At 53.5% G+C, this 25,127-nt stretch overlaps 2 protein-coding genes across 2 annotated transcripts; one reads left to right on the forward strand and one right to left on the reverse strand.

The window, feature by feature from the left end:
• Positions 1-120: 120 nt before the first annotated feature.
• On the reverse strand, positions 121-10,617 carry LOC116151488 (ryanodine receptor 1). The gene is made up of 12 exons (XM_064484191.1): positions 10,437-10,617; positions 9,506-9,604; positions 5,704-5,746; positions 4,303-4,433; positions 4,141-4,201; positions 3,587-3,733; positions 3,196-3,330; positions 1,409-1,565; positions 944-1,008; positions 747-853; positions 506-557; positions 121-359 (listed from the first exon to the last, which is right to left on the reverse strand). The coding sequence occupies exons 1-12, from the start codon at positions 10,487-10,489 to the stop codon at positions 264-266; spliced, it is 1,146 nt and encodes a 381-aa protein (XP_064340261.1). The 5' UTR covers positions 10,490-10,617; the 3' UTR covers positions 121-263.
• Positions 10,618-11,679: 1,062 nt separating this feature from the next.
• On the forward strand, positions 11,680-24,724 carry LOC105106679 (mitogen-activated protein kinase kinase kinase kinase 1-like; the record flags this gene model as incomplete). Its single annotated transcript, XM_064484192.1, is given in 27 exon segments — positions 11,680-11,897; positions 12,066-12,123; positions 12,236-12,326; positions 13,058-13,122; positions 14,561-14,616; positions 14,738-14,785; positions 14,950-14,992; positions 15,086-15,158; positions 15,697-15,828; positions 16,236-16,298; positions 16,527-16,608; positions 17,111-17,227; positions 17,455-17,533; positions 18,038-18,096; positions 18,170-18,213; positions 18,291-18,335; positions 20,338-20,476; positions 20,479-20,539; positions 20,635-20,717; positions 21,098-21,182; positions 22,068-22,144; positions 22,242-22,302; positions 23,109-23,217; positions 23,313-23,371; positions 23,559-23,673; positions 24,196-24,380; positions 24,678-24,724. Coding segments are annotated over 27 exon segments (2,175 nt in total), but the record flags the coding sequence as incomplete, so codon positions are not given.
• Between the last annotated feature and the right edge of the window lie 403 nt (positions 24,725-25,127).

The following is a 25,127-nucleotide window of genomic DNA, read 5'->3' on the forward strand; positions in this document are numbered from 1 at the left end:
GTCTCCCAATAAACGTGATTTTAACCTCTGCTGTCATCTTGGTTTTCTGTGGTGAGGGGAGGAGGGCCGAATTCCTGGATGCCTACTGACCCCCCCCCCCAAATTGAACAATCCAGTACATCAGGGATATAGCACAGACTTTATTTCTACAGCACATGGTCACCTCTCCCCCAGCAGCCTTGGGAGGAGGGATTTGGGGACTAAGGGGCTTGCTCTAAGCATAAGGCATTTGAAGTGTGAGTGAAGGGCCAGCTGTGGTTGTCTCAGCTAAGCTGGTCCTCATACTGCTTGCGGGAACAATCACCAGCAGGGGAGACATCCCAACATCTCTCTTGGTACATCTTCCAGACATAAGACTCCTAGGGGTTGGGGTTGGGGAAGAGTTGGTTGGTCACATCTTCAAATGCTTGATAAGATCTGAGCTTTTTACTGCCACCTGCTGATTGAACTTTTATTAAAATTCTCCATGTCCTTGCCCATTTTTCTCCCATTAACACCCCCTTACCTGACCCGTGTGTTCTGTCTCATCCTTGTTTATCAGACACTTCAGGAAAAACCTGGGGTTGGAAGGGCTGTGGGAGATAAGTCAGAACCAGCCTTACTTACCTTCTCCTGATTGGCTGGCTGAGAACCCACCCACATGGAAGCCACAGCCCTTTCCTAACTGACCAAAGCCCGGTATCCCCTCCCCGGATGTTGCCGGCCACGGGCCCACCCTCCTGATTAGCCAGCGGGCCCACACTCACATGTAATTGGCCAGGTTGTGCTCCTCTAGCGTGTGGGTCTCGAAACCATGCAATGTCGTATCAAAGTCATCGCTGCCGATGTTGATGCCGCAGATGAAGCACTTGGTCTGTGGGTGGCAGGAAGCATCAGAGTCGAGGCCCACTTGACCCCCCCAGGGTCCTGTAATCCCTCTGGATCGCCCCCTGATATGGCCTACCTCCATATCGTCCCTCACTTGCTGTTGTTGGTCTCGGAGCTCACCAAGAGCGTCAGTGATCAGACCTGGGGAGGCAGGGTGCAAGTCAGTGCCTAATCTCTGACCAAATTCAGACTGCTCCTTCTTCTGGCTACCCCCTTCTGAGCCTTGCCTCCCATTCCCTAATCTCTCATCTCCCTAATCTCACCCTGCTGCTTGAAAATAATACCTAGCATTTATTGAGCACTTAGCACGAGACCCTTACTACCTATGAATTGACTTATTTCTCACCACGACCCTATAAGACTAGTATAATTAATATCCCCATTTTACAGATGGAGAAACTGAGGTTCAGAGAGGTAACTTGCCCAAAGTCTCACAGTAGGGAGAAACAGAGCCAGGTCAACCAGATCCCGGGCCTGCACTCTCAGAGGAGCTAGTCTGCCTCTGGGCATCCCCACTCCCACAACCCCGACCAGCACTGACCCTGGATGATGGCCAGCAGGATGACGATGACAAAGAAGAAGAAGGTGATTTCGAAGACCACCCGGTACAGCTCATATTCATCACCTGCTGGGTCCTCAATCTCGTCCCCAATGCCCCCACCTGCTCGGACACCCACGTACATGTGAAACAGGTAACACTGTGGGGGCAAGGTGAGAAGCATATTAGTCATGCATTCAATCATTCGGTATTCACAAAGTACCTACAGGACCCTGGGCTAGTGGGGCAGGAGACTCACAGTAATGGCTGAGACAGCCCTGGGCTCCGCCCTCACATGGCATCAGACAGTGACAGCCCAGAAATGATCAGGGTTGTGACAGGGACAGCTCAGGCAGAGGGCTGAGGGCTGGGACGGGGAAAGCACAGTGTAATTGGGGGCGAGATGGGGGGAGTATAGGAAGCGCTGAAGCTCTGAAAGCCTCACAAAGCCTGGGTGATCAGGCAAGGCTTCCTAGAAGCAGGGACATGTGTGAACTGGAACTTGAAGGAAATGTTAGGTGGAAGAGAGTGTTCCAGGCAGGGAAAACCACACATGCAACGTCACCACTGGGGAGGAAAGAAGACATCTCGTTCCTGTGAGGAAGTGAAAGAGGGTCAGTGAAGCTGGAAAGTAGAGCTCCCGTGAGCAAGAAGAGCAAGAGGAATGAGGTCCAGCCGATGGTCAAGGAGGGCTTCCTGTAGGAGGCAGCACTTAAGTTGAAAGGTGAGGCATCAAGGGAAGGGGTATTTGTACTCAGGGTCTGAGGTGGAGGTGGGGCAGAGAGACCGTCAGATGCAAAGGGCTTGGGTTGGGAGGAAATACATGATCTTAGGGGAACTGAGGGGCACCAGGCAGCCAGAGAGCAAAAGGCTAGAAGGACTGTGGTTAGACTCAGGCCAGGCTAGCTATTCCCTGGCTATTCATAAGCCATGCTGAAGGCACTGGGGAACCAAGAGGAAGTTCTGAGAAGAGAGAGGAACATGGTCTGCCTGGCATGTGGGAAAGATTTTACACTATCCTTTTTGTGTCCCTGGGAAGTGGGAGAACCTAGTTGTCTTAGGTAAGGGCTAAGACCAGTGACTGGAGGGAACAAGGCTGAGTGGCAAGGCCAGGTCTGGGTGGTGGGGCTCAAACGTCAGGCTGAGGAGCTGGATAGGTCCCAGGAGCACGGTGCCTGATTACAGGCCATCTTCTGAGATAAAGCCCTGGGACAATTCATTTAAATGTGGCCCATGCCTCTAGTAGGAGAAACTCAATTTGGTTATGATCATCTCTAGTAGACTAGAAGAGAAAAAAATGAAACCTGCATGGCATTCTTTGGGTGAAACTTTTAATTACAGATAATGATGACAATAGCTCACCTCTATGGAATCCTTGATCCCTACCAGGCAGTGTTCTACAACTATTTATTCTTAGATGATCAGGGAGCATCACTACGTCCTAAAAGCCACCCTAGGATGTAGGCACTGTTATTATACACTCATTTCACAGGTGAGGACACCAGAGCATAGGGAAGCTGAGTAGCTAAACCCCAAAACATGTAGCTTGTAAGTCAGGCACTGTGCCTGAGCACCTTTCCAATAATAACAGCTTTAAAAGCTCAAATAATACGACAACAGTGGCTAACGTTTATTGAGCACTGTTCGAAGTACCTCACAAGTATCAGCTCACTGAACCCTCACGATAAGCCTACAAGGTAGGCACTGTTCCTAAGCCCCTTGGCAGATGGGAAACCTGAGGGTCAGGGGTGGTCGGAAGTTGCCCAAGAGCGTTGGGGGGAAGGGCTCACCGTCATCATGTCGTCACACTTCATGTCAGGCTCGTCCTCGTCCTCGCTCTTGTTGTAGAGCTTGCGGAAGAAGTCGAAGGCCACCACGGTGTACAGGTAGAGCACCACCGCCAGGAGGCCCACGGTCATCACCAGCTGGGGGCAGGCAGGGGGTGGGTCAGCGCCATGCTCAGCCGGCCCCTCCACCTTGCCCAGCCTTCGGGCTTCTGACCCTGCTGCTACCCAGGTGGCTCTCCCTGCTGGGGCCTCACGACCCACACCCACCCTGGCTCGGCCTGCCCTCCTGGCCCCTCCTCACCCTGGCCGCCCAGCCCTCACCCCTCCACCCTTGCTCAGACTGCCATGCTTGGCCCTGCCCGGCTCACATCCCTCAGGCAGTTCCTCTCCACACCTGTTTCCCATCGTGGGTGACGGAGGAGAGGATGGTGCGCAGTGTCTTGACCCCCATGGCAATGTCCAGGAGGTGAGCAGCGAAAAAGAAGTTGTTGTAGTGCCCCAGGAGGGACATCACCATGTACCAGCCCAGGTTCAGGAAAGACTGTGGGCACACAGAGTCAGGGTCAGAGAGCATTCCTGAGGGTCAAGGAGAGCTCGGGGAGCCCCCGGAACATTCAAGAGGGTCAGGTGCGCTCTGGGGGGTCAGGGTGCCATCGCTGGCTTGGGATTACTTGAGGAATCAGGAACACTCTAGAACAATGGAGCACTCTGGGTGAGAAGCCATCCTGGGTGGGGTTGAGGAGCCCTCTGCAGGACGTAGTCTGGAAATCCAAGAGCATTCTAGGGGACAAGGAGCCTTGGGCGGGTGTTCAGAGGGTGCCCGAGGAACAGAGGTGCACAGAGGCTCAGGACTCAGTCCCTGGTCAGGGCTCCCTGGTGCTGGAGCCCCCAACCCTCCCAGGGCCCTTCTCCTGCAGGTCCCTCCCCCACCTACAAGTCCCTCCTCACATTGTCGGTGAAGATGACCCCGAACTTCCAGATCTGGTACTTGACGCCGATGGACATGAGCCTGTCAGGTGGAGGGAAGAGGGATGGCCAGATGCCGGAGGGTCAGACCCTGGCCACCTCCCCTGCCTGCCCCTGGCCTGGGCAGGATCACCCCTGGCTCACCAGGTAAGCAGCCCCGGCGGTGGCTCAGGCTTGCGTTCACTGTGCGCTGTGATCTCCAGCATGGACAGATCCATGCCCAGCAGCTCGGCGATCCGCTCCCGCCCACAGATGTCCCCGTGCTTGTCCAGGACCTGCGCAGGAGAGCAGAGGGCAAGCAGACACCACTGGAGTGGGGCGAGTCATGGCCTGGGTTGGAGAGGCATCTGGGAACACTCTGAATTTTCTGTGAAAAATTGGGAATGCATTTTTCTGGGAAGAAGGGCCAGAGCTTTTTTCAGATCCTCAGGGGGAGGGTCCAAACGTGATAAAGGTCCAGTTAATTCATTAGCCAAATTATTTGGGATAACATTATTATTAGGCAGGTGGGCAAAGAATCCTATACAACTGGGCCGCCTGTCATCTATGGACTTATCTCCTCCCCCTCACCCCCTTACTCACTCTGCTCCAGCCACACTGGCCCCCCTCACGGCTCCTCAAATACGCCAGGCACGTTCCTCCCCCAGGACCTTTGCACTGGCTGTTCCCCCTGCCCAGGGCGGTCTTCCCCCAGATTTCCACCTGGCTCACTCCCTTACCACCCTGCACAAGAAAGAGCAAACCTCTCTGGGCCAGCACCCACACACTCCCCAACCCTCTTACTGGATTATTTTTTTCCTTCTGCAGTACTTACCACCGCCTGAACACCATAAACGTGTTCCTCATCTGTCTGTCCAACTCGAGCATCAAAATGTGTTTACTGCTTGAAACGTACCTACTGCTTGGACTCCACGCCCTCCAAAATTGTTCTTGGCACGTAGTAGGTGCTCAGCAAACATCTGCTGAGTGAATGAACGTATCAGCCAACATGTATCTTTTTTTTTTTAGGTGCAGGTACTGGGGATTGGACCCAGGACCTCATGCATGGTGGGCATGTGCTCTGCCACTGAGCATACCGCAGCCCGGATGTTTTCCTATGGGCCAGATACTGTGCACCTAGTAGGTCATATAAACTTTACAACAACCCTGTGGGGGCGGCCCTCTTATTACCTCACTTTGAACGTGAGGGAAACTGAGACACCGAAAGGCTCACACAGCTAGGAGGAGAAAAACAAGACAGTCCAGCTCCCCAGTCAATGTGCTTAAAACAGAATGCTTTACTTCCTCCCCTAAAATTAGTATTTATTGAGTACTTACTCTGTGCCAGGCACTGCGTCATGCTTGTTATGCACATCGTCGCTTTCCAGAGAGGGGTGTGTGGTTCTCATGCCTATTTCCAGATGGGCAAACTGAGGTGCTCCCTCAGCAAATCCCCTCGCCCAAGGTCACACACACAGCGAGTGCCTGATGGGGCTTAGATGGCCAGGTGGCAGGAAGGGACCCAGCCCAGGAGGCCCATCTACTGCCCCATTCACATTCTCTCACCTTCCGCTTGACGAACTTGTCCCAGTAGTTGCTGGGGAAAGACCTGCCGAGAGAAAGAGGCCACAAGATGTCAGGGCAGGAGGGAAGAGAAGCCACCAGCCAGGCCAGGGGGCTTTGAAATTCCAGTCCTTCTCTCACAGGGGACTCCACACAGTGGGGTCGCATCTCACTCGGGGTCAGGCTCTAAAGACCCCCGTGCCAGGTGAAGTTTGTCCTTCCCCCCTACTGCCATCTTTTGGGGAGCTTAGGGGAGGTAGGTGGCTTGCATTTGGAGCCGGGATGTGCAAAAACAAAAAACAAAAGACAAACAACATAGACCTGAATTCAGGTGGGGAGGCAGGGCCAGCGGTCTGGCCTTGCTCTGGCTCTGGGGAACGGTGTGCTTCTCACTGTTTCATTTAATTTTGTCTGATGAATCAGGCTCTTTCGTTACCAGTTTTATAAATGACGAGTCGATGCTCTAACATCCTGCCAAGGTGGCCAATGGGTTTTGTTTGCAGGGGGTGGGATGGGGAGTGGAACAGAGATTTACTATGAATCCATGGATTTAGATCTATTTGCTGTTTCAATTCATAGCCCTTCCTGTCCTTCCTGATGCTCAGGTTGTCCCTGATTTGCCCAGTGGGGGCCCCTTCTAGCTGGTGGCTGGGTCCTTTCAGCCTGTCACCATTTTTCATTGAGCACATCCTTGCTTTCTGATAAGGTAATCCACTCTCATCTTGCATTTCCCTGCCCCAGCCCTGAAATCTGCCACTTCTCCAAGCTGCTTGGTTCCTCGTTGAGGAAAATGGTATTTAGAAGTCAAGGTCTTAGGTGGGTAGGTATAGATTAGTGGTAGAGCACATGCTTAGCATGCACGAGGTCCTGGGTTCAATCCCCAGTACCTCCATTAAAAAAAAAGAGAAATAAATAACCTAATACCCCCCCTGTCTTGTTGTCCTAAATGCCCAAGTTAATGTCGCCCCCTTTGAACACTCAAGCCACCTCAGAATTCAGACTCATAAGAGTTAATTAAGCACATCTTCCTCCTTCCCCTCCCTCCCATCCCTCCTTCCTTCTTTTCTCTCTCCCTCCCTCTCTCCTTTGTCATTCATTCACTTAGCTTATAAGGCCACTTCATCTGGCCTCAAGGACCGAGTGATAATTTCTCTCTCCAAATCCAAGTCCATACTGGACACACTGAGTAGGCCACGTCTTGTCCAGCCGGCTGTCCCTGTCTTAGGTTGTCCTCCTCTGAGGATCGTACCTGTCGTTGGCTATCCAGACGTCCATGCTGGACACACTGAGTAGGCCATCTGTGGTCCAGCCACCTGTGCCTGTCTTAGGTTGTCCTCCTCTGAGGATCGTACCCGTCGTTGGCTATCCAGCCGTCCATGCTGGACACAAAGAGTAGGCCATCTGTGGTCCAGCCAGCTGTGCCTGTCTTAGGTTGTCCTCCTCTGAGGATCTTACCCGTCGTTGGCTATCCAGCCATCCATGCTGGACACATTCAGCAGGTCATCTCTTGTCCAGCCGGCTGTGCCTGTCTTAGGTTGTCCTCCTCTGAGGATCTTACCCGTCGTTGGCTATCCAGCCGTCCATGCTGGACACAAAGAGTAGGCCATCTGTGGTCCAAACAGCTGTGCCTGTCTTAGGTTGTCCTCCTCTGAGGATCGTACCCGTCGTTGGCTATCCAGCCATCCATGCTGGACACAAAGAGTAGGCCATCTGTGGTCCAACCAGCTGTGCCTGTCTTAGGTTGTCCTCCTCTGAGGATCTTACCCGTCGTTGGCTAGTCAGCCGTTCATCATGGACACACTGAGTAGGCCATCTGTGGTCCAGCCGCCTGTGCCTGTCTTAGGTTGTCCTCTTCTGAGGATCTTACCCGTCATTGGCTATCCAGACGTCCATGCTGGACACATTCAGCAGGTCATCTCTTGGCCAGCCGGCTGTGCCTGCTGAGTGCCCTTGGACTACTTATCTTAAACACTCTGTGCATCAGTTTCCCCCCTTGCACGATGGGACAGTAACAACCAGACCTACCTCACAAGGGCCATACAGCACCTAAGAGAGTTCATGCACCAAAGCTTACAGCACAGAAGCTACCATGTGGGGAGCACTCTCTCAGCAGTGTCATCACCAGTAACAACCTCACAAACACAAGCACCGTTATCTCCATTTTACAGGTCAAAACCGAGCCCTTGCAACCTGTAAAAATCAACAAAGCACTGAGGCGGAAGACATCAAACGTCCGCCAGCAGGAGAACAGTCCCACGTGGAACACTATACAGCCATGACAACAAACAAATCGCATCCACACAGAGAGGGGATGGATCTCACAAACCCAGGGCTGAGTGGAAGATGCCAGGAGAGCTCCCAGTTCAGAGCAGGCAAACCTCAGCTAAGCTAACCGGGATGCACACGTGTGCGGTAAACCCACATAAAGCTGGGCCGTGAGAGCATAAAGGTGGTGAGCAGGGTGGGGGCGGTTGGCACAAAGCATATGAGACAAAGGACGAGGGGCGCCAGCAACACAAAGCTTTGCAATTTGGATGGTGATCACGCGGGTGTTCATTTACAATTACTTGCTGAACTCTGTATTTATGTACTAGCTTTTATGCTTTATAACCAATTTTGAAAACGCCATCCCTCCTCCTGCCCCAACTTCCTTGGCTTCCTAATCCTGCACATCAAAGGAAGCCACATCTTATCCAAAATATACAAAGAGTTCATACAACTCAATGTCAAAAACCAAAATAAACCAAACCAAACCAAACAAACAAAAACAAACCACCCTGTTAAAAAAAGGGCAGAAGACCTGAACAGACATTTTCCCAAAGATGTACAGATGGCCAACAGACACAAGAAAAGATGTTCGACGCTGCTAATCACCAGGGAAATTCAAATCAAAACCACCATAAGATATTACTTCACAGCTGTCAGAATGGCTATCGTCAAAAAGGCAACAAACAACAAAATGTTGGTGAAGGTGTGGAGAAGAGAGAACTCTTGTTGGTGGAAATGTAAACTGGTGCAGCCACTTTGGAAAACAGGATGGAAGTTCCCCACAAAATTAAAAACAGAACTACCAAGTGACCCAGCAATTCCACTCACGACTATATATCCAAAGAAAACAAAAATACCAATTCCACAAGATACATGCACATTTTCATGGCAGCACTATTTACAACAGCCAAAATATGGAAACAACCTAAGTGTCCATCAACAAATGAATGGATAAAGAAAATGTGACACCTAAACACACACAAAATGGAGTATCACTCAGCCATAAAAGAATGAAATTTTGCCATTTGCAACAACATGAATGGACCTCGAGGCTATTGTGCTTAGTGAAATGAATCAAAAGAAGACAAATACTGTATGTTTTGACTTACATGTGGAATCTAAAAAATAATAAATAAAACAAATGAATGTAACAAAACAGAAAGAGACTCACAGATACAGAGAACAAACTAGTGGTTACCAGAGGGGAGTGGGGTTGAGGAGAGGCAAAGACAGGGGAAGGGGATTAAGAGGTACGAAATACTAGGCATAAAATTAGTAAGATACAAGGATAATGTACAGCACACGAATATAACTGATATTTTATAACTTTACGTAAAATATGGTCTATAAAAATACGTAACCACTATGTTTCACGTCTGAGGCTAATGTAATATTGTAAATCAACCATACTTCAATTAGAAAAAAAAAAAAAGATAGCCACACCCTGCAGGCTACCCCCAACTCCCACCCACCCAGTGTTGTGAGTGGCACCATGCTGGCTACTGGCATGGGGGTGGGAATGGAGGTAGAAACTCACAGCTTTAGGACAGCCAGGTTGGCTTCCAGGTCATAGGCATTCTCCTTGGCCTGTGTCTCCACATAGCGCTCCAGGGTGGCCAGATTCTCAGGATTATACCTAGAGGAGAATAAAGATGGATGAACAGAGAGGGGACAGGAGTTGAGCTCAGTTACTCTATGGGGCCAGGGAGGAGGGTCACTGTAGCCTGCGCCTCTCTCTCTTCCTTTCTTCCCTTTCTTTAGCTCTGTCACTGGCCACTTAGGCTCTACCCAAATACTGAATCAGCTCTATAATTTCTAATAAAACTTATCCACACCCCAGACCTAAGCCAAAGCTCTAAACTGCATCAGAGCCTTGGGTCTTTTCTAGCTTGCCTCCTCAACCTTTCAGACAGCCAGTCATTGCAGACTGTATACCTAGCCTCCTAGACATCTTTGCTACCCACCCTTACCTTCCCTCCCCAGATCTCATTCTGGTCTAGCCCCGTCCTCTCCTGCCTAGCTCCCCTCATCACACCCTGACCACTACTGGTTCTAACTAGCTACTTGGTTTGTTTGGATTCTGAACTGGGAACCCTATGAAAGCATGGCCTGCGGCTGTCTTGGTCAACTCTGGTCTGCAGCATTGCCCAGCACTCACAGACTAGATTTTAGTAAACATGTGTTAAATGAATAATGAGAGGTGAAGGAAGGGAGAGATAAAGAGGCACTAAGAGACACGAAGAGACTGAGGAGCAGACACAGAGAGACATTAAGGCAATTAAAGGGGAGAGTGGCGGTAGGAAACGCTATCTTCTGCCTTTAGGTCTTCGCAGTGCTATTTCCTTAAACATCTCCAGGATGATAGGTGAGAACCCCAGGGCAAGCCCAGGACTGACCACGCCTTACTCCAGAAAATTCTCTCCTCCACCCCGCTTGGCCAGAAGCGCTCCCTACCACTGAACTCAGACCTGTCGATACCCTTGAGCGTCTTGCCCACGTTTGCTCTCACCTGCTCAAACATCGCCAGGACTCCGTCGCCTCCCACACCCGGGGCGAAGCCGCAGACCCGGCCGCCGCAGACCCGGCCGCCGCGGACTCCTCGAGGACCGGAAAAGGAAAGATTGGTGGAAACGGAAACTACGTCATTGTTTTCGCTCCGGCGCAGTTAGCGCATGCGTGTATGCTCCACCCGAGCAGAATCAACGGCGTGAGAAAAAGCCTGGTCTAGCCAAGTGCGCAGGCGCCTTCTCGAGGCACGCTGGCGAGGAGGCGGGGCTGAGGTTTTCCCCGGCCTCGCGTACCCTGTTCTAGTGCCTGCAGTGTGCGCGCGAGCTGCCAGGGAAGGAGACGGATCCCTGACGGCGTGCACGCACGTCGCGTTGCTCGCGACCCTGAACTCAAAAGCTGTGCTGGAATGCACGTATTAGTCTCCCTTTGGGCCATGGCCAAGTCCCGAGGAAGGTGCTTTTTGAGGTCCCCTTTGCCTCACGCCATGATCCCTAAAGCAAGATCCGAGCTCCACAATTTCAAGTCCCGAACCCGGTCCCACGCTGCACCCTGACGCCAGGGCTAGGGGCCTGCAAAGCTGTTGTGCTCTGCCTGTCAGGGACAGGGGTGAGGGGCTCCTGGACCCCGCCAGATCACGCCCAGTCCCCATAGGCTCCTGTCTTGTGGGTGAGAGCGAGCACCGCATGTGTGTACAGGTTCTGCACACTGCAGGCATGAAAGCACATGCATGTGTCGTATATGTGGAGGTATATGCTCTGGGTACATCCACATGTACGCACACGGGTATCCAGACACGTGCACGTTGACTGGTCTTCACACTGCACAGGGGGTTACCACTAAGTGCCTTATGAGCCCCACCCCCCACCACCCCGGAACAGTAATGGACACTGCATGGTCATCCCCGTGCAGACCTGCCATCTACCGGTTGTGGCCAAAGTCTCAAGCACTCAGCAGAGGTTCAGCTACAGTTTTTAGCTGCCACCCAGAACGAGGGAGGGAGTGTTAGGGCACCCCCCCACCCCAGGTCATAATTAAGATAGTTTGCATCTGGTTTACATTCAGCCCACGGCCCTGGAGGTGGAGGGGGGTCCCCTGGGTCCCAAGGCAAGCTGCCTCTCACAGGCTTTCAGGGCCCAGGGGACAGGGGGCGGAGCCGGCCACACAAGCCTGCTGGGGCAGGAAGCCAGAGTGGGGAGGGGGAAGGCCACAGCCAGTGGAGGCAAGACGGGTGCAGGGCCTGTGGGGAGGGAGGGAGGTGCCAGCACTCCGAGCCCTGAGGCCCTGCTGGCCCCTGGGCACAGGCCCAGCTCCGGCCCCCAGGAATGGACCTTGCGGACCCCGACATCTTTAATAGGGATCCCCGGGACCACTATGACCTGCTGCAACGGCTGGGCGGCGGCACCTATGGGGAAGTCTTCAAGGTGAGGAATCCCCTCCTTCTCCATCACCCTCAGACCAGAGATCTTTGGGGTGAGGCCCAAGAAGGGAAGGGGATGCAATAGGGTCCCAGTCCTTGGCTTTGGTTCAAGGATGCTGAGGAGAGCTCAGGCGAATGGAGCCTGCCTGACTGCCAACTTCCCCTTTATAAGGCTCGAGACAAGGTGACGGGGGACCTGGTGGCACTGAAGATGGTGAAGATGCAGCCTGGTGAGGAGAGAACCCAGGAGTGCCTTCCCCACACCCCCACCTCCTGGGACACTGGGATCTCTCCCAGACCCCTTCCCTGCAGCGGCCTTTTCTCTCCGGCCCCTCCTTGCAGATGATGATGTTTCTACACTTCAGAAGGAAATCCTCATCTTGAAAACTTGTCGGCATGCCAACGTCGTGGCCTACCATGGGAGTTATCTCTGGTGATGAGCTTAAGACCTGCCCTGGGACCCAGCCCAGCCCCTACCCCCGAACTCCCATTCCTGACGAGGGTACCCCCTACCCTGACCTCAATCATGGATCCTCATTTTTAACTGGGGCACCCCTAACTTGATCTCCAAGTCAAAGGCCCACTTCTCTGACCAAAGGATCCCCAAATCTAATCTCCAATCCAGAACTCCCATTTCTTACAAGGGGTCCCCAAAATGGATCCCTTGTAGTAACCAAACCTGAACCAAGTCCCCTAAAACCAATCTTTCATACTCCTACTCATCGGGTCCCCCGGTTTCACTATCTGTTCCTTTAATATGAACCCCTAAATTCCCTGACCCTCAAACTAATATCCCAGATACCTCAATAATGACTTCTGTTCCCTATACCTGGCACCCTGGCCTCCTCTGTCGCCTCCGAACTTTCACAGCCTGTGAAGTCTCTACCCTGTCTTCTAGATTAGAGTGGAACAGCAGAGGTGCTCTGGCTTAGGAGCCCAAAGACCTGGGTTTGATTCCAGTTGACCTTGAACATATTATTTCCTCTCTGAGCCTCAACTTCCCCATCGGTAAAATGGAAATGGGACTGTCTCACTCTGGTGGGCGAGAGAGAGATGGCAGCTCTTACACTGAAGTTCTTGTTGAACTAGAACAAGGCAGTGGGCTAGGAGCTGTCCTACAAATGATTTATTACTGCTATTGTGATTGCTCTCGAACTGTTGTAGGCTGCAGAGGCTCTGGATCTGCATGGAATTCTGTGGGGCGGGTTCTCTCCAGGGTATCTACCAAGGTGAGAGGAGCCCCTGCTCCTCCAATCCACCCCTTCTGTCCCTCTGCCATTGTGTCTCCTGGGACTGCCTTTCTGGTCCATATTTCACACAATGAGCCCCTTCTCTGGGACTGACCTGACCTGGATGATGCTGGGGATGTGACAGAGCAGGCCCTGAGCCCTGTCCTCCAGGACCTGAGAGTCCAGCCCTAGTCTTTCTGCAGGCAGTGACCACTTCTCCTTCCCCCGCCCCATCTTCCTCTGTGTCTGCTTTTCCTCGCCAAGGTCTACTCACAAATTTCAGTATTTCTGCATTTCTGGCTAATTGTCATTTCATGCCCACATGTTCATTTAAGCAGTGAATGCATTTCTGATTCTCTCAGCCTGCTTTTCGCTCTCTTGGAGCATTTGAGGGTGGGGGCGGGGTAGGTCTCTGATCACTTCTGGATTACTGATGTGCACCTCTGTCTCTGACCATCTCCCTGTCTCCACAAAGCTCAGGAAAGGAAGGAATTCATTAGGAAGTCCTAGGCGGGGAATCTGAGGCCCACAGAGGGGAAGAGACTCACATCACCAGCTGTCAGACCTGCTCTGTGCCCTCTCTGTCTGTGTCTATATTGTCCCCTCTGAATCTCTGTTTCTCAATGTGTCTGTTTTCCCACTTCTTGGTCTCTGCCCAGCTCGCTCTATGTCTGCCTCAGTTTGGATCTGTTTCTGATTTTCTGTCCCTGTCTCTGTCTCCCTCTGACTTTCCTCATTTTAACAAAGTCACATCACCTCCTGCTCAGAGCCCTCCCAAGCCTTCCATTTCCCTCCAACAATAAGCCCAAATTTCACATCACAGCACTCGAGTCTGATGCCCACAACCACCCCAGGCTGACCCACCTTCTCTCCACTCCGCCCACTTTGCCACTTTTCAGGCCCACCAGGCACTTTCCTACCTCCGGGCCTTTGCACTTGCTCATCTTGTTCACGTTGAGTGGGAATGCTCCCATCCTCAACCCCGTCACCTTCTCAGAGTTGCCTTCGCTGATCACCCAGTATGAAACGTCATACCCCTTCCTACACGTATTTCCTGTTGTCTTTTCTTGCTTTTGTTTTTTCTACTTATTCGCATCTCACATACTGTTTCTTTCTCCTATTTCTCTTGTCTACTGTCCGTATCCCCCACTGGAATATTCTCTCCACGAGGGTGGGGATCTCTGTCTCTATGTCCACAGCTGTGTCCCCATTGCCTACCTCGGCACCTGGCACACAGTAAATGTGTAGTCGGTTGAATGAATCTATCTCCCTCTGGCCTCTGGTTCCCTGTATCGCTGCCTCTCTCTTTTGCTGACCATTCCTTGTCCCCTCATGTTACCCCCTCCCCATGTGGTAAGTGGTGTGGGTGGCAGCCAGGGGCTCCTGGGGCCAGGTTTCCTGGTCCCCATCTGACACCATGCCGGGGTGACCTTTGCAGTCACAGGCCCCCTGTCAGAGCTCCAGATCAGCTATGTCTGCTGGGAAGTGCTCCAGGTGAGGCGATGCTTGGTGGGTTTGGGTGGGGGGAGGCGATGCTTGGTGGGTTTGGGTGGGGGCAGGTCTCAGCTCACACCCCCAGAACACTCACAGCCCCCCTCTCCATCCTCCTTCCCAGGGACTGGCCTATCTACACTCACAGAAGAAGATACACCGGGACATCAAGGTGATCTAGGGGCAGAAAAGTAGCCTTGGAGGGTGGGGCCTATGGGAGATTGTAGTGGTATTTGGAGGGCTCAGGCAGTGTGTGACCAGGGAGCAGAGGCAGAGTTGGGCTGGCAGGAGGGAGGGGTGTCTCTCACAGCCTCTGATCCCCCCTCTCTTCCCCAGGGATCCAACATCCCCATCAACGACCCTGGGGAGGTCAGACTGGGTGAGTGTGGCTGGTGGGGGTGGGGAGGGGGACTGGCTGGGAGCCAGAGTGGACAGGGACCCTAGGTCAGTATGTCTCTCCCTCTGCCTCCAGCTGACTTTGGTATATCGGCCCAGATCGGGGCCACACTGGCTCGACGCCTCTCTTTCATTGGGACACACTACTGGTGAGGGCTGCCTGGCTGGCAGCCAGGGGTGGTGCGGGGTTGGTGGTGGTGGGCAGCGGCTTTCCCCACCATGGATCTCTGGCAATCTGCATCCTGCCTTTTTGCCCTGCCTCTGCCTTTCTCTGTTGAGCGTTCTGTGTACTCTGTGGCTCTCCATTGAGTTTTCCATTTCCCTAGGTCTTTCTGTGCATGTCTCCCCTCCACGTGTTTTTCTCAGTGTTTGTGTTGATTTTGGTCCTGATCTCTGTCTCTCCATACATATCCGTGGCTGTCTTTTCTGTCTGTTTCAGTCTGTGGCTCTCCCTGTCTCCTTGCCTCTCTCTGTCTATGTTTTCTAGTCTATCTCTGACTCTCTGTCTTTACCTCTCTCCGTCTTTATTTCTGTCTCCCTGCCTCTTTATGTGTCTGCATCCAACTCTCTCTGTGTCCCATTCTCCTGTTCAGTACCTGTCTCACTCCTTTCCCCCACCCCCTACCTAGAAGTCTCCTATCCCATTCCTAATGTCACGCCTGGCTCTCTGAGGGTCTCTGCCCCTAGGATGGCTCCGGAAGTGGCAGCCGTGGCCCTGAAGGGGGGATACAACGAGCCCTGTGACATCTGGTCCCTGCACATCACAGCCATGGAATTAGCCGAGCTACGGCCACCCCTCTTTGACGTTCAAACTCTCAGGTAGGCAGATGTGGCAGGTCCACCTGGTCCAAGAGATCCCACGCGACTCTGACACTGAACACCACCCCTCGCCTGCTTCCCCACATCAAGAACCCCTACAGGGGATCCCTCTCCCTTCGAGCCCAACCCGAGAACCTCAGCGAAGAATGCAATTTCTCCACGCCACACCAGGAGCCCCCAGTGCAGGGAGTCCTGTCTTGAGGCTCCCCTGAGACCTCTGCAACTCTGTAACTTGATGAGCAGCATCCCCTGGAAGTGGAGACCTATGCATCGTAAAACCAACCACTCATTCTCCTCCTGTCCCTCACTGCTCTCTGCTGACCTCAGTGCCATCGGGAGTCCGTCACATCGTGAGATCTGACCTCCACTGAGAAGTCTGAATCCCATGTTCTGTCCTTGCTTTCTAGAGTTGTCTTGCTCATGACCAAGAGTGGCTATCAGCCTCCTCGGCTAAAGGAAAAAGACAAATGGTAGGAGAGAGTCATGGGAAGGCGGGGGAGAGAGGGCAGAGTAAGGGCTGATGGTCTGAAGGGAGGGTCTCTGGTCCCCTCATCCCAGAACTTGCCTTTTGGGGGGGTTATTTATTTATTTATTTACTCTTAGAGGAGGGGGTTGAACCTAGGGCCTCCTGCATGCTAAGCATGCGCTCTAACACTTGAACTGTACCCTCCCCCAGTACTTGCCTTTTTCTTCCCAAGGTCGGCTGCCTTCCACATCTTCGTCAAAGTCACCCTCACCAAGAGCGCCAAGAAACGACCTGGTGCCACCAAGATACTCAGTGTAAACCTCCCCTCCCTGAGCAGCCTTCCCAAACTCACCCCCTGTGAGAACCCCCCAGGGCCTCCCTAGGCTCCCTAGAACACTGATGATTTTATTCCACAGAACTCCTATGGCCCTTTCAAAGTCCCTGCTCCCTCTGAAATCCCCAGGGCTCTGCCTTCCAAGACCCTCCAAATTGTACCCCAGACCTTTCCCCCAAGATATGCTGAGTTCTAAAACCTCACAAGTTGCCAACGGCTTCAGGACCCATTCCTGGGGCTTGTCCGGAATTCCAGGGGACACCCGAGACACCTCTGGAATTCTCCAACTTCTCTAAATTCGTCTGATCCCTTCAGACACCTCAGAATCCCCCAGGTGGCAGCTGCCCAGACTTCCCCGCCTTCTTCCTCTATTGGCACCTTCACCGCCAGATTCCCTTAGATGGGTTCTCAAGCCCCTGTGCCAGCCCTCTCCCTGCAGCCCAGCCCTCTGTCTGCTGACCGCCTCCTCCTCCCACCCCCAGCACCGACTGTTGTCCCAGCCTGGGCTAAACAGAGGCCTGATCCTAGAGCTTCTTTACAAACTGAGGAACCCAGGGAAGGGGGCAGCTGTTGGCGAGATTGAAGATGAGGAGCCTGAGGTGAGTGGGCCTTGCTTGGATGACAAAAGCACTGGACGGTCCCCACCTTTGCTCAGGCTGCTCCCCTGCCTGGGGTGTCCCCTTGTTGACTCTCTTAGAAGGAGAAAAGCCAGGGACCATGGGGGGCTTGGTACAGAGCTGGGGGCACAGAGGTTACGGGAGAGCCGAGGGCTCCAGACTGGGCTGCTGGAGGCCGGTGGGCCTGATGCGGCTGCCGCTCTGCCCAGCTACCCCCCGCCATCCCTCGGCGGATCTGATCCACCCATCGATCCAGCTCTGTGGGGATCACACATGCGGACTGCTGTCGTCAGCAGAGAATCCTTAAGCTTTGGAGACACTTGTAACCCCCTCATCAGATTGCCAGAGACCCCAGAGACCCTCCTCGCTTCTAAACAGACCCTCAGAGGCCCCCCATTACCATCTGATCCCACAAGAGGCCCCAGAGAACCTCATCTACAAAATGATTCTAGGGACCCCTACCTCTCCGCTCTGCACACGGACCCCATAAGATTTCCTATAACCACCAGGACTCCCAGAGACCTCAGAAAACTTGTTCTGATCCCAGATACCCAAGTGGAATCTAAAAACAAACACTCTATAACCATGTTGAGCCCCCATCTCCCTGATCACAAATCTTGACCCCAAAATGAGACCCCTGTAAACCAAGATCCCTCCCCTGAAGGGACAGCTCCAGTCCTAAGTTCCTGGCTGCAGACCACTCCCCCACCCCAGTTCTATTCTTTCTATTCCCGAATCCATGTTCCCACCTCACTGTGTGTCACCTGCATACCACCCCACCCCGACCCCCATGGCGGCACATAGAGTTCATGATGCTCAGAGGCATGTAGTCCAGACCCACAGCTGACAGGGTGAGATGCCTCCCCACTGCCCCGCCGCCCTCCCCTACCCCTGGGCCACTGCTGACTCTTTCCTATCCCACAGGCTCGCTTACAACCCCCTGGAGGCTTCAAGAGCAGCAGTCCTAGGTCAGGGACCCTCAGCGTGGGAGGGGGACTGGGATATGTGTGGAGACCGCCCGAGGCTCATGCCTGTCCCTCCTCAGGAGGAACCTGTCAGAGTCCGAAGATGACTACGACAACGTGGACATGTGAGAGAGCGCCTCAGACCCCACCCAGCCCCACCATCCATGACCCCAACCTCAGCCCCTGCTTTCCTTCCACCACTCAGCCGTGACCCCTGGCTGGACACTCAGTACCCACACCTACCTTCACCCTAACCCTGACCCTCCCACACCAGCCCCCACTCTCCTCCCCACCAACCCTTCACACCTAACCTCACCCCAACCCAACCCTGGAGCCCCTGCCACGTCCTAGTACCCAGCACTCACGTCATTCACTGATTCATGTTGGGCTGCTGCTCCAGACTGACCTCCTCGACAGCAGGAGCCCTGCCTGCTCTCGCACTGCTGAAGCCCAGCATTGTGCTGGCACACCCTCTGTAGACTCTTTGTGAATATATGTATGAATGAAGGAATGAATGAATTAACAAATGAATGAGTAAACAGATTTTTCTCTTCCTTCCCCAGGCCTGTGGTAGTGGAGACACGCCCAGCAGATGATCTACTGCCCCAAGCAACCTGTATATCCAGGAATGAGTCACTGGGTTTCGGAGTGGGTGTTAGGAATCAGTCTCTGCACCCCCTCCCCTCCCCAGTGGACACAATATAGTGGTCATGACATGCCTGTGTCTCCCAATAAACGTGATTTTAGCCTCTGCTGTCATCTTGGTTTTCTGTGGTGAGGGGAGGAGGGCCGAATTCCTGGATGCCTACTGACCACCCCCCCCAAATTCAATGATCCAGTACAACGTCAGGGATACAGCACAGACATTATTTCTACAGCACATGGTCACCTCTCCCCCAGCGGCCTTAGGAGGAGGGATTTGGGGACTAAGGGGCTTGTTCTAAGCATAAGGCATTTGAAGTGGGAGTGAAGGGCCAGCTGTGGGTGTCTCAGCTAAGCTGGTCCTCATACTGCGTGAGGAAACAATCACCAGCAGGGAAGAAATCTCAACATCTCTCTTGGTAGAGACCAGCCACCACGTTCCTCCCCACCAACCCTTCACCCCTAACCTCACCGCAACTCAACCCTGGAGCCCCTGCCACATCCCAGTCCCCAGCTCCTCCTAGATGTTGCTCCAACAACCAGACCTCAACTGCAGCCATAAACCTCAACCACTGGCCCTCATCTTTCTTCATCTTCTCACCCAAACTCACACTGAACCTCAGCCCCTGGGAATTCTGCCCCCTCCAGACCCTCAGGCCCAGAACTCAACTTCAACCCCAGGAGTCAACCCAGGCCCCCATCTCCCTCAGACCCAGGCCTGGGGGAGATCCATTCCACACATCTCATCTGTAATAGGCTCCCATGCGGCGTGCCCGGCACCAAGTGAGAACCCGACCCCCAGGAGCTCATAGGACCTGTGTTACTAGGTGGCTGTGATGATGCAGAGACCTAATGCACTGTCAACACTGATATCCAAGTGTTGCTGTTACTATGATCGTCATGGTTATTAGTCCTTTCACCCTCAGCTCCAGCCCAGACAGAGTCAAATCCTGGCCCTCGTGAGCTCAGACTTCCAGCCCTAACCCACCCCAGTTCTTGCTCCCAAAACCCTCTTCCCCCACTTAACCCATCTGTGTGTTACATCCCGACCCTCGCAGAAGACATACCTCCTCCTCTACACCCCAAATTTAAGTCCTGGGCCACAGCTGGTGGACTGGGGCCAGGAGGCCAGGGTCCACAGATGCTGGGATACCGAGCTCTCCAGGGCTGGAGTCTAGGACACTAGGTCTCTTGAAGTCCTGGACGACCATCATGATGATCCCACTGGGATCTGGAAGTGGCATCCCTGAACCTAGGTGTGGGACTCAAAATATTTAGCCTGATGAACTCTCATGAGTAGCTTTTCCTTGGAAACTCCTGCTGTACCCAGGATTCACCCTTTAGTTGCCAGAGTATGTTGATGATGTTGGGGGGGGCGGTTAGATGGGAAGGCTGGAGTGGTGGTCGGATATTTTGGGGAGGGTCAGACCCAGGATGCAGCATCAGTTCTGGCAGGGGCAGTCTGCAGGGTGCCCTCTCTCGGAGATCATCTGATGTATTTCCCCACTCTCCCTCTCTGTTTCCAAAGCCCAAGTTCCGTTCTCCATCTGACGAGGGTCCTTGGGGGACTGCGGATGAGGGGCAGCTGAGCCCAGGGGTACTGGTCCGCTGTGCCAGTGGGCCACCCCTCCCCGCACACCCCAGCCTCCCGCAGCCACCCGAAGCCCCCACCTAACCGCTCATGCAGGTAACAATGCAGGCTGGGGGTAGGAGGTGGGCAGAGGTGGGGGTTGGGCAGGGCACGGGGTGCTTTGGGGGCTGATTTTCCCCACCCCATCTCAGAACCTTCACTCTGGAACCCAACCCTCCGGGAGCCTGACCAGCCCCCGCTCTTGCCCCCCATGAAGGAAAAGATGAAGAGAAAGGTGAGGCCAGCTGTGCTGAGGACTCACACCTCTGATCGGGGCTGGGGATGCCTGGTTGGGGTTGTGGGGCTGAAGACTAATAATGATGACAGGTGACATTTGTTGAGCAACTACTCTGTGCCAGACACTGACCTCATGTCTTTACATGATATATGCCTTCACAGATGGAGATAGATAGCACAGAGATAGATATTGTCCTCCATTTCAAAATGGGGAAACTGAGGCACAGCGGGGTAAGTAGCTTTCGAAGGTCATAAACCTTTGAGGAGGCAGAGGCAGGATATGAACCTTGGCACTCCAGAGTCTTAACCAGGGCACCTTCCTGTCCCCTCCTCTCTTCTGCTGGATGGGCTGCTGCTCTGCCCCTATGGCCCCCCCAGGGTTGTGCCCTTCTCCTAAAGTTGTTCAATGGCTGCCCTCTCCGGATCCACAGCACGGCGGCTTCGACACACCCCTCCAACATATGTGAGCATTCAGGAGTGTCTCAGAGTATGTGATGGGGATGGGGAGGGTCCTTAATGGAGGTGCAGATGCAGGGACAAGGGGAGGGTCTTAATGGGGTTGGAGTGGCCGAGCTGTGTTGGGGGCAGAGCCAGGGGTGACAGTTGGGGTTTAAGGATCAAAGATGGGTAGAGTGAAGGTGAGTTTGAGAGTGAAAACCAGAAAAATTAGAGTTTGGAGGCCAGGAGTGTCAGATAAGGCAGAAAGGCCAGCGTTTGGGGTACAAGCCTAGGGACAGATGGACCCCATTTACCTCAGTTGGAGGTTAGTGGCAGAGAGGCGAAGATCAGCATTTTGGGGTCAGGAGTTTTAGGGATTAGAATGTAGCCGAAAGGGAAAGTATTTGGGGATCAAAGATGTGGAGACAAGGTCAGTGAAGGGTAAACGTTAAGGAAACAGTATAAGAATTTACTTTCTGTCACACTGGACAGAAAAAGCTATACGTCAGGGCATCTGAATTTGAGGATCAGTGTTGAGATAGGAGTAGCATTTAGGGAGCAGACTGGTGAGAAGGGGGGATAGAATTTAGAGGGCTATTATGGGAGGCATGTTTAGTGTTGAGGTCAGAATTGAGGAGACAGAGGGTCAGGATTTGTGGGTCAGAGATGGAAGAACCAGCAGAACGGGGGAGGTCAGAGGCTGGGGAGAATGAGACCGGCTCCAGGGAACAGGTCAGGGTTTGAGTTCAGATTTGGGAAAACAGGGACTGGAAATGTCAGTGTTGGAGGCAAGTAGAGAATTGAGGGTCAGGGCTGGGAACAGAGTACCCGTGTTTGGGGTCAGATGAGGGGGCCTGGGAGGTCCTCGATGATGAGGCAGGTCCCAGCATCTTCTTATCTGTTCCCCAAGACCAGCACTTACACCTGGGAGCTGAGGAAGGCATTTTCATTCTGAACCGAAATGATCAGGGGGCCACGCTGGAGATGGTGAGGGCCAGGCAGCACCGCGGGTGAGCCAAGGGTGGGAGGCTGGAATTGGGAGGTGCTGGAGTCTTACAGGAGCTGTCTCCTCCATCGTCTGCAGCTCTCTTCTAGCCGGACTACCTGGGTGTTCTCCATCAACAATGTCCTCATGTCTCTCTCAGGTCTGGCTGTCTGTTGGTAGGGATGGGTTGGGGTGGGGGGTCAGAGCTTAAGGAGTCAATGCTCAGGGTGTGGGAGCTAGCTGGGCACAGCTGAAAAAAACACTTAGGATCCCCTTCCACAGAGCCCACAATTCAAATCCCAGCCACCTTTTCAATTTAGGACTTGGGGCAAGATACTTTGGCTTCCCAAGCCCCTGTTTCCCCATCTGTACAATGGGGCTCACAATACTGCCACGTCTCAAGTCAGTTTTGAGGTCATACCTACAGTGAGTTAGTCTTTACATTTCTTTGATGGTCATATGACAGACCTTATCCCACACTGTACTAAACTAGAGTGACCGAGCTGTATGTTAAAATTTTGTGTCATTGTTTTACAAACTCTTTGTGTAAAGAATTTCTCATTTGTGAGGAAACACCAAGCCAGATAGGATTTGTGAGCTCATTAATATCACATGTGTTATGAGAAACTTTTACAGAATCTCTAGGTATGTTTCTTCTTAAACTTTTGTAATATGTGTAACTTCAGCAGACTGGTTAAGTGTCCATAGTTTCTCATGTGACTACAGGCACCACTAGGGTTAGGAACGTACTTATTTTAGGCACCATTGTTCACCAGAAACAAGCACACTGCCTGGCCTCCTGTGGGCATTTAAAATATGTTAAGTGAGAAATGAACATATACAGGTGCTTGAGATTTAAAGGCTTGGACGTTTCAAAGGGATGGGGCCTAGGGAAGGGATGGGGAAAGCTGGGATTGTGCAGTACCCTATAAATTCCTGCTTCCTCTAAATACACACACCCTGCAGGAAAGACCCCACACCTGTATTCTCATAAGATCCTGGGCCTGCTGGAACGGAAAGAGACCAGAGCAGGAAGCCCCATTGCTCACATCAGTCCCCACCGGCTACTAGCAAGGTACGAGACCCCTGTGGAACCACAGACCCCGCTAATATCTGATTCCTGCCCCTACCCCCCACCCACCACACACTCATGCCTACCTTCTTCTGCAGAAAGAACATGGTCTCCACTAAGATCCAGGATACCAAAGGCTGCCAGGCGTGCTGTGTGGGTGAGCGAGAATCTCGTGGATATTCAGAGGGGAGCGGGGCCAGGGGCATGACTTGGACTGTAGCCACTGAAGAGGGTTGCAGAATTAAGGCAGGGTGTCCAGAGCCCGGGGAAAGATGTGTGGCCTTTGGGGGCGCGGGGCAGGGGAGACAGGATTGACCCTAACCCATCCTTCCCCACCTCCACAGCGGAGGGCGCTAGCTCCGGGGGCCCGTTCCTGTGTGGGGCATTGGAGACATCCGTGGTCCTGCTTCAGTGGTAGCAGCCCGTGAAGAAGTTCCTGCTGGTCCGGATAGGGGGCCTGTAAGCACTGGGGACTTTGTCAGGTTCTGTGGCGGGGGCCTTCCACTCTTCTGCTGAGAGCTCTTTGAAGTCGGGCTTCCACCCGAGGTCTCTTCCCAATCTCCCCAAGAGCCTGCTCTCCTGGAGGCTCCTCCTTCTGAGGCCCTCCGGTTCTTTAAGCCCCGCCCTTCGCCCCGGGCCTAATTCTTCTTCAGGCCCTGTGCCCCGCCAGGTCTCTTAGGAGACCCTATTCAGGTTCTTGGAGCCTCTAAGACTTTGGTGCCTCGGAGGCCACGCCCCCTGGGGGGCCCGGCCTTGCTGTCACCAAGGCGGCACGCCCCCTAGTGGAAGCCACGCCCACTCTGAGACCACACCCCTCAACTTCTAAGCCCTCTGAAGCCTCAGCCCCTCAAGTTTCTAGGTGGCACCTCCCAAGACTGAGGGCTCCGGAAATCCTTCGGGAGCCCCAGGCCGACTCTCTTCCAAGGCCCCGCCCCTCACAGGCCCCGCCCCAAACCTCCTCTGAGTCCGCCCCTTCCCGAGCGGCCCGCAGCAGGTGCTCTTCCCGCTACCCACGCCTCTGCCGGTGTTCTCACTGCTGACCGGGCCAGGCTCCGAGCTGCCCGCCGTGTGCATCGGCGTGAGCCCCGGGCAGCCGGCGAAGTCGGTGTTCTTCCACGCCGTGCGCTTCGGCGCGCTCTCCTGCTGGCGGGGCGAGATGAGCGCAGGTGAGTGGGACAGGTCCTGGGAGGGGTGCGGCTTATCAGGTTAGCGGCGTTGGGTCTGGGTAGCTGGGCGGTGCTTAACCAGAAGCGTAACTGGGAAGCGGGCTGAACTAAGAGGGGACTGGAGAACGTTGGGTATATATAACTGGTGAGATGGATGACGGGGAGGGGGAGAAGGAGGGTGTGAGGAACTCTGTGATGGGTGGGGTTTAGCCTGCTTGCCTGGGGATACAGAGGATGCCTAGCAGAGTATAGGGGAATGAGGTGGAATTGGACCTTGCACTTCCGCCTCTCCACCAGAGCCCAAGGGACCAGTACAAGTGACTCAGGTCGAGGAAGACAAGGTGATGGTCACTTCTGGATTTCTGATGTGCACCTCTGTCTCTGACCATCTCCCTGTCTCCACAAAGCTCAGGAAAGGAAGGAATTCATTAGGAAGTCCTAGGCGGGGAATCTGAGGCCCACAGAGGGGAAGTGACTCACATCACCAGCTGTCAGAACTGCTCTGTGCACTCTCTGTCTGTGTCTTTATTGACCCCTCTGAATCTCTGTTTCTCAATGTGTCTGTTTTGCCACTTCTTGGTCTCTGCCCAGCTCGCTCTATGTCTGCCTCAGTTTGGATCTGTTTCTGATTTTCTGTCCCTGTCTCTGTCTCCCTCTGACTTTCCTCATTTTAACAAAGTCACATCACCTCCTGCTCAGAGCCCTCCCAAGCCTTCCATTTCCCTCCAACAATAAGCCCAAATTTCG

Source organism: Camelus dromedarius, unplaced genomic scaffold, assembly GCF_036321535.1.
Source record: "Camelus dromedarius isolate mCamDro1 unplaced genomic scaffold, mCamDro1.pat HAP1_SCAFFOLD_45, whole genome shotgun sequence".
NCBI lineage: Eukaryota > Metazoa > Chordata > Mammalia > Artiodactyla > Camelidae > Camelus > Camelus dromedarius.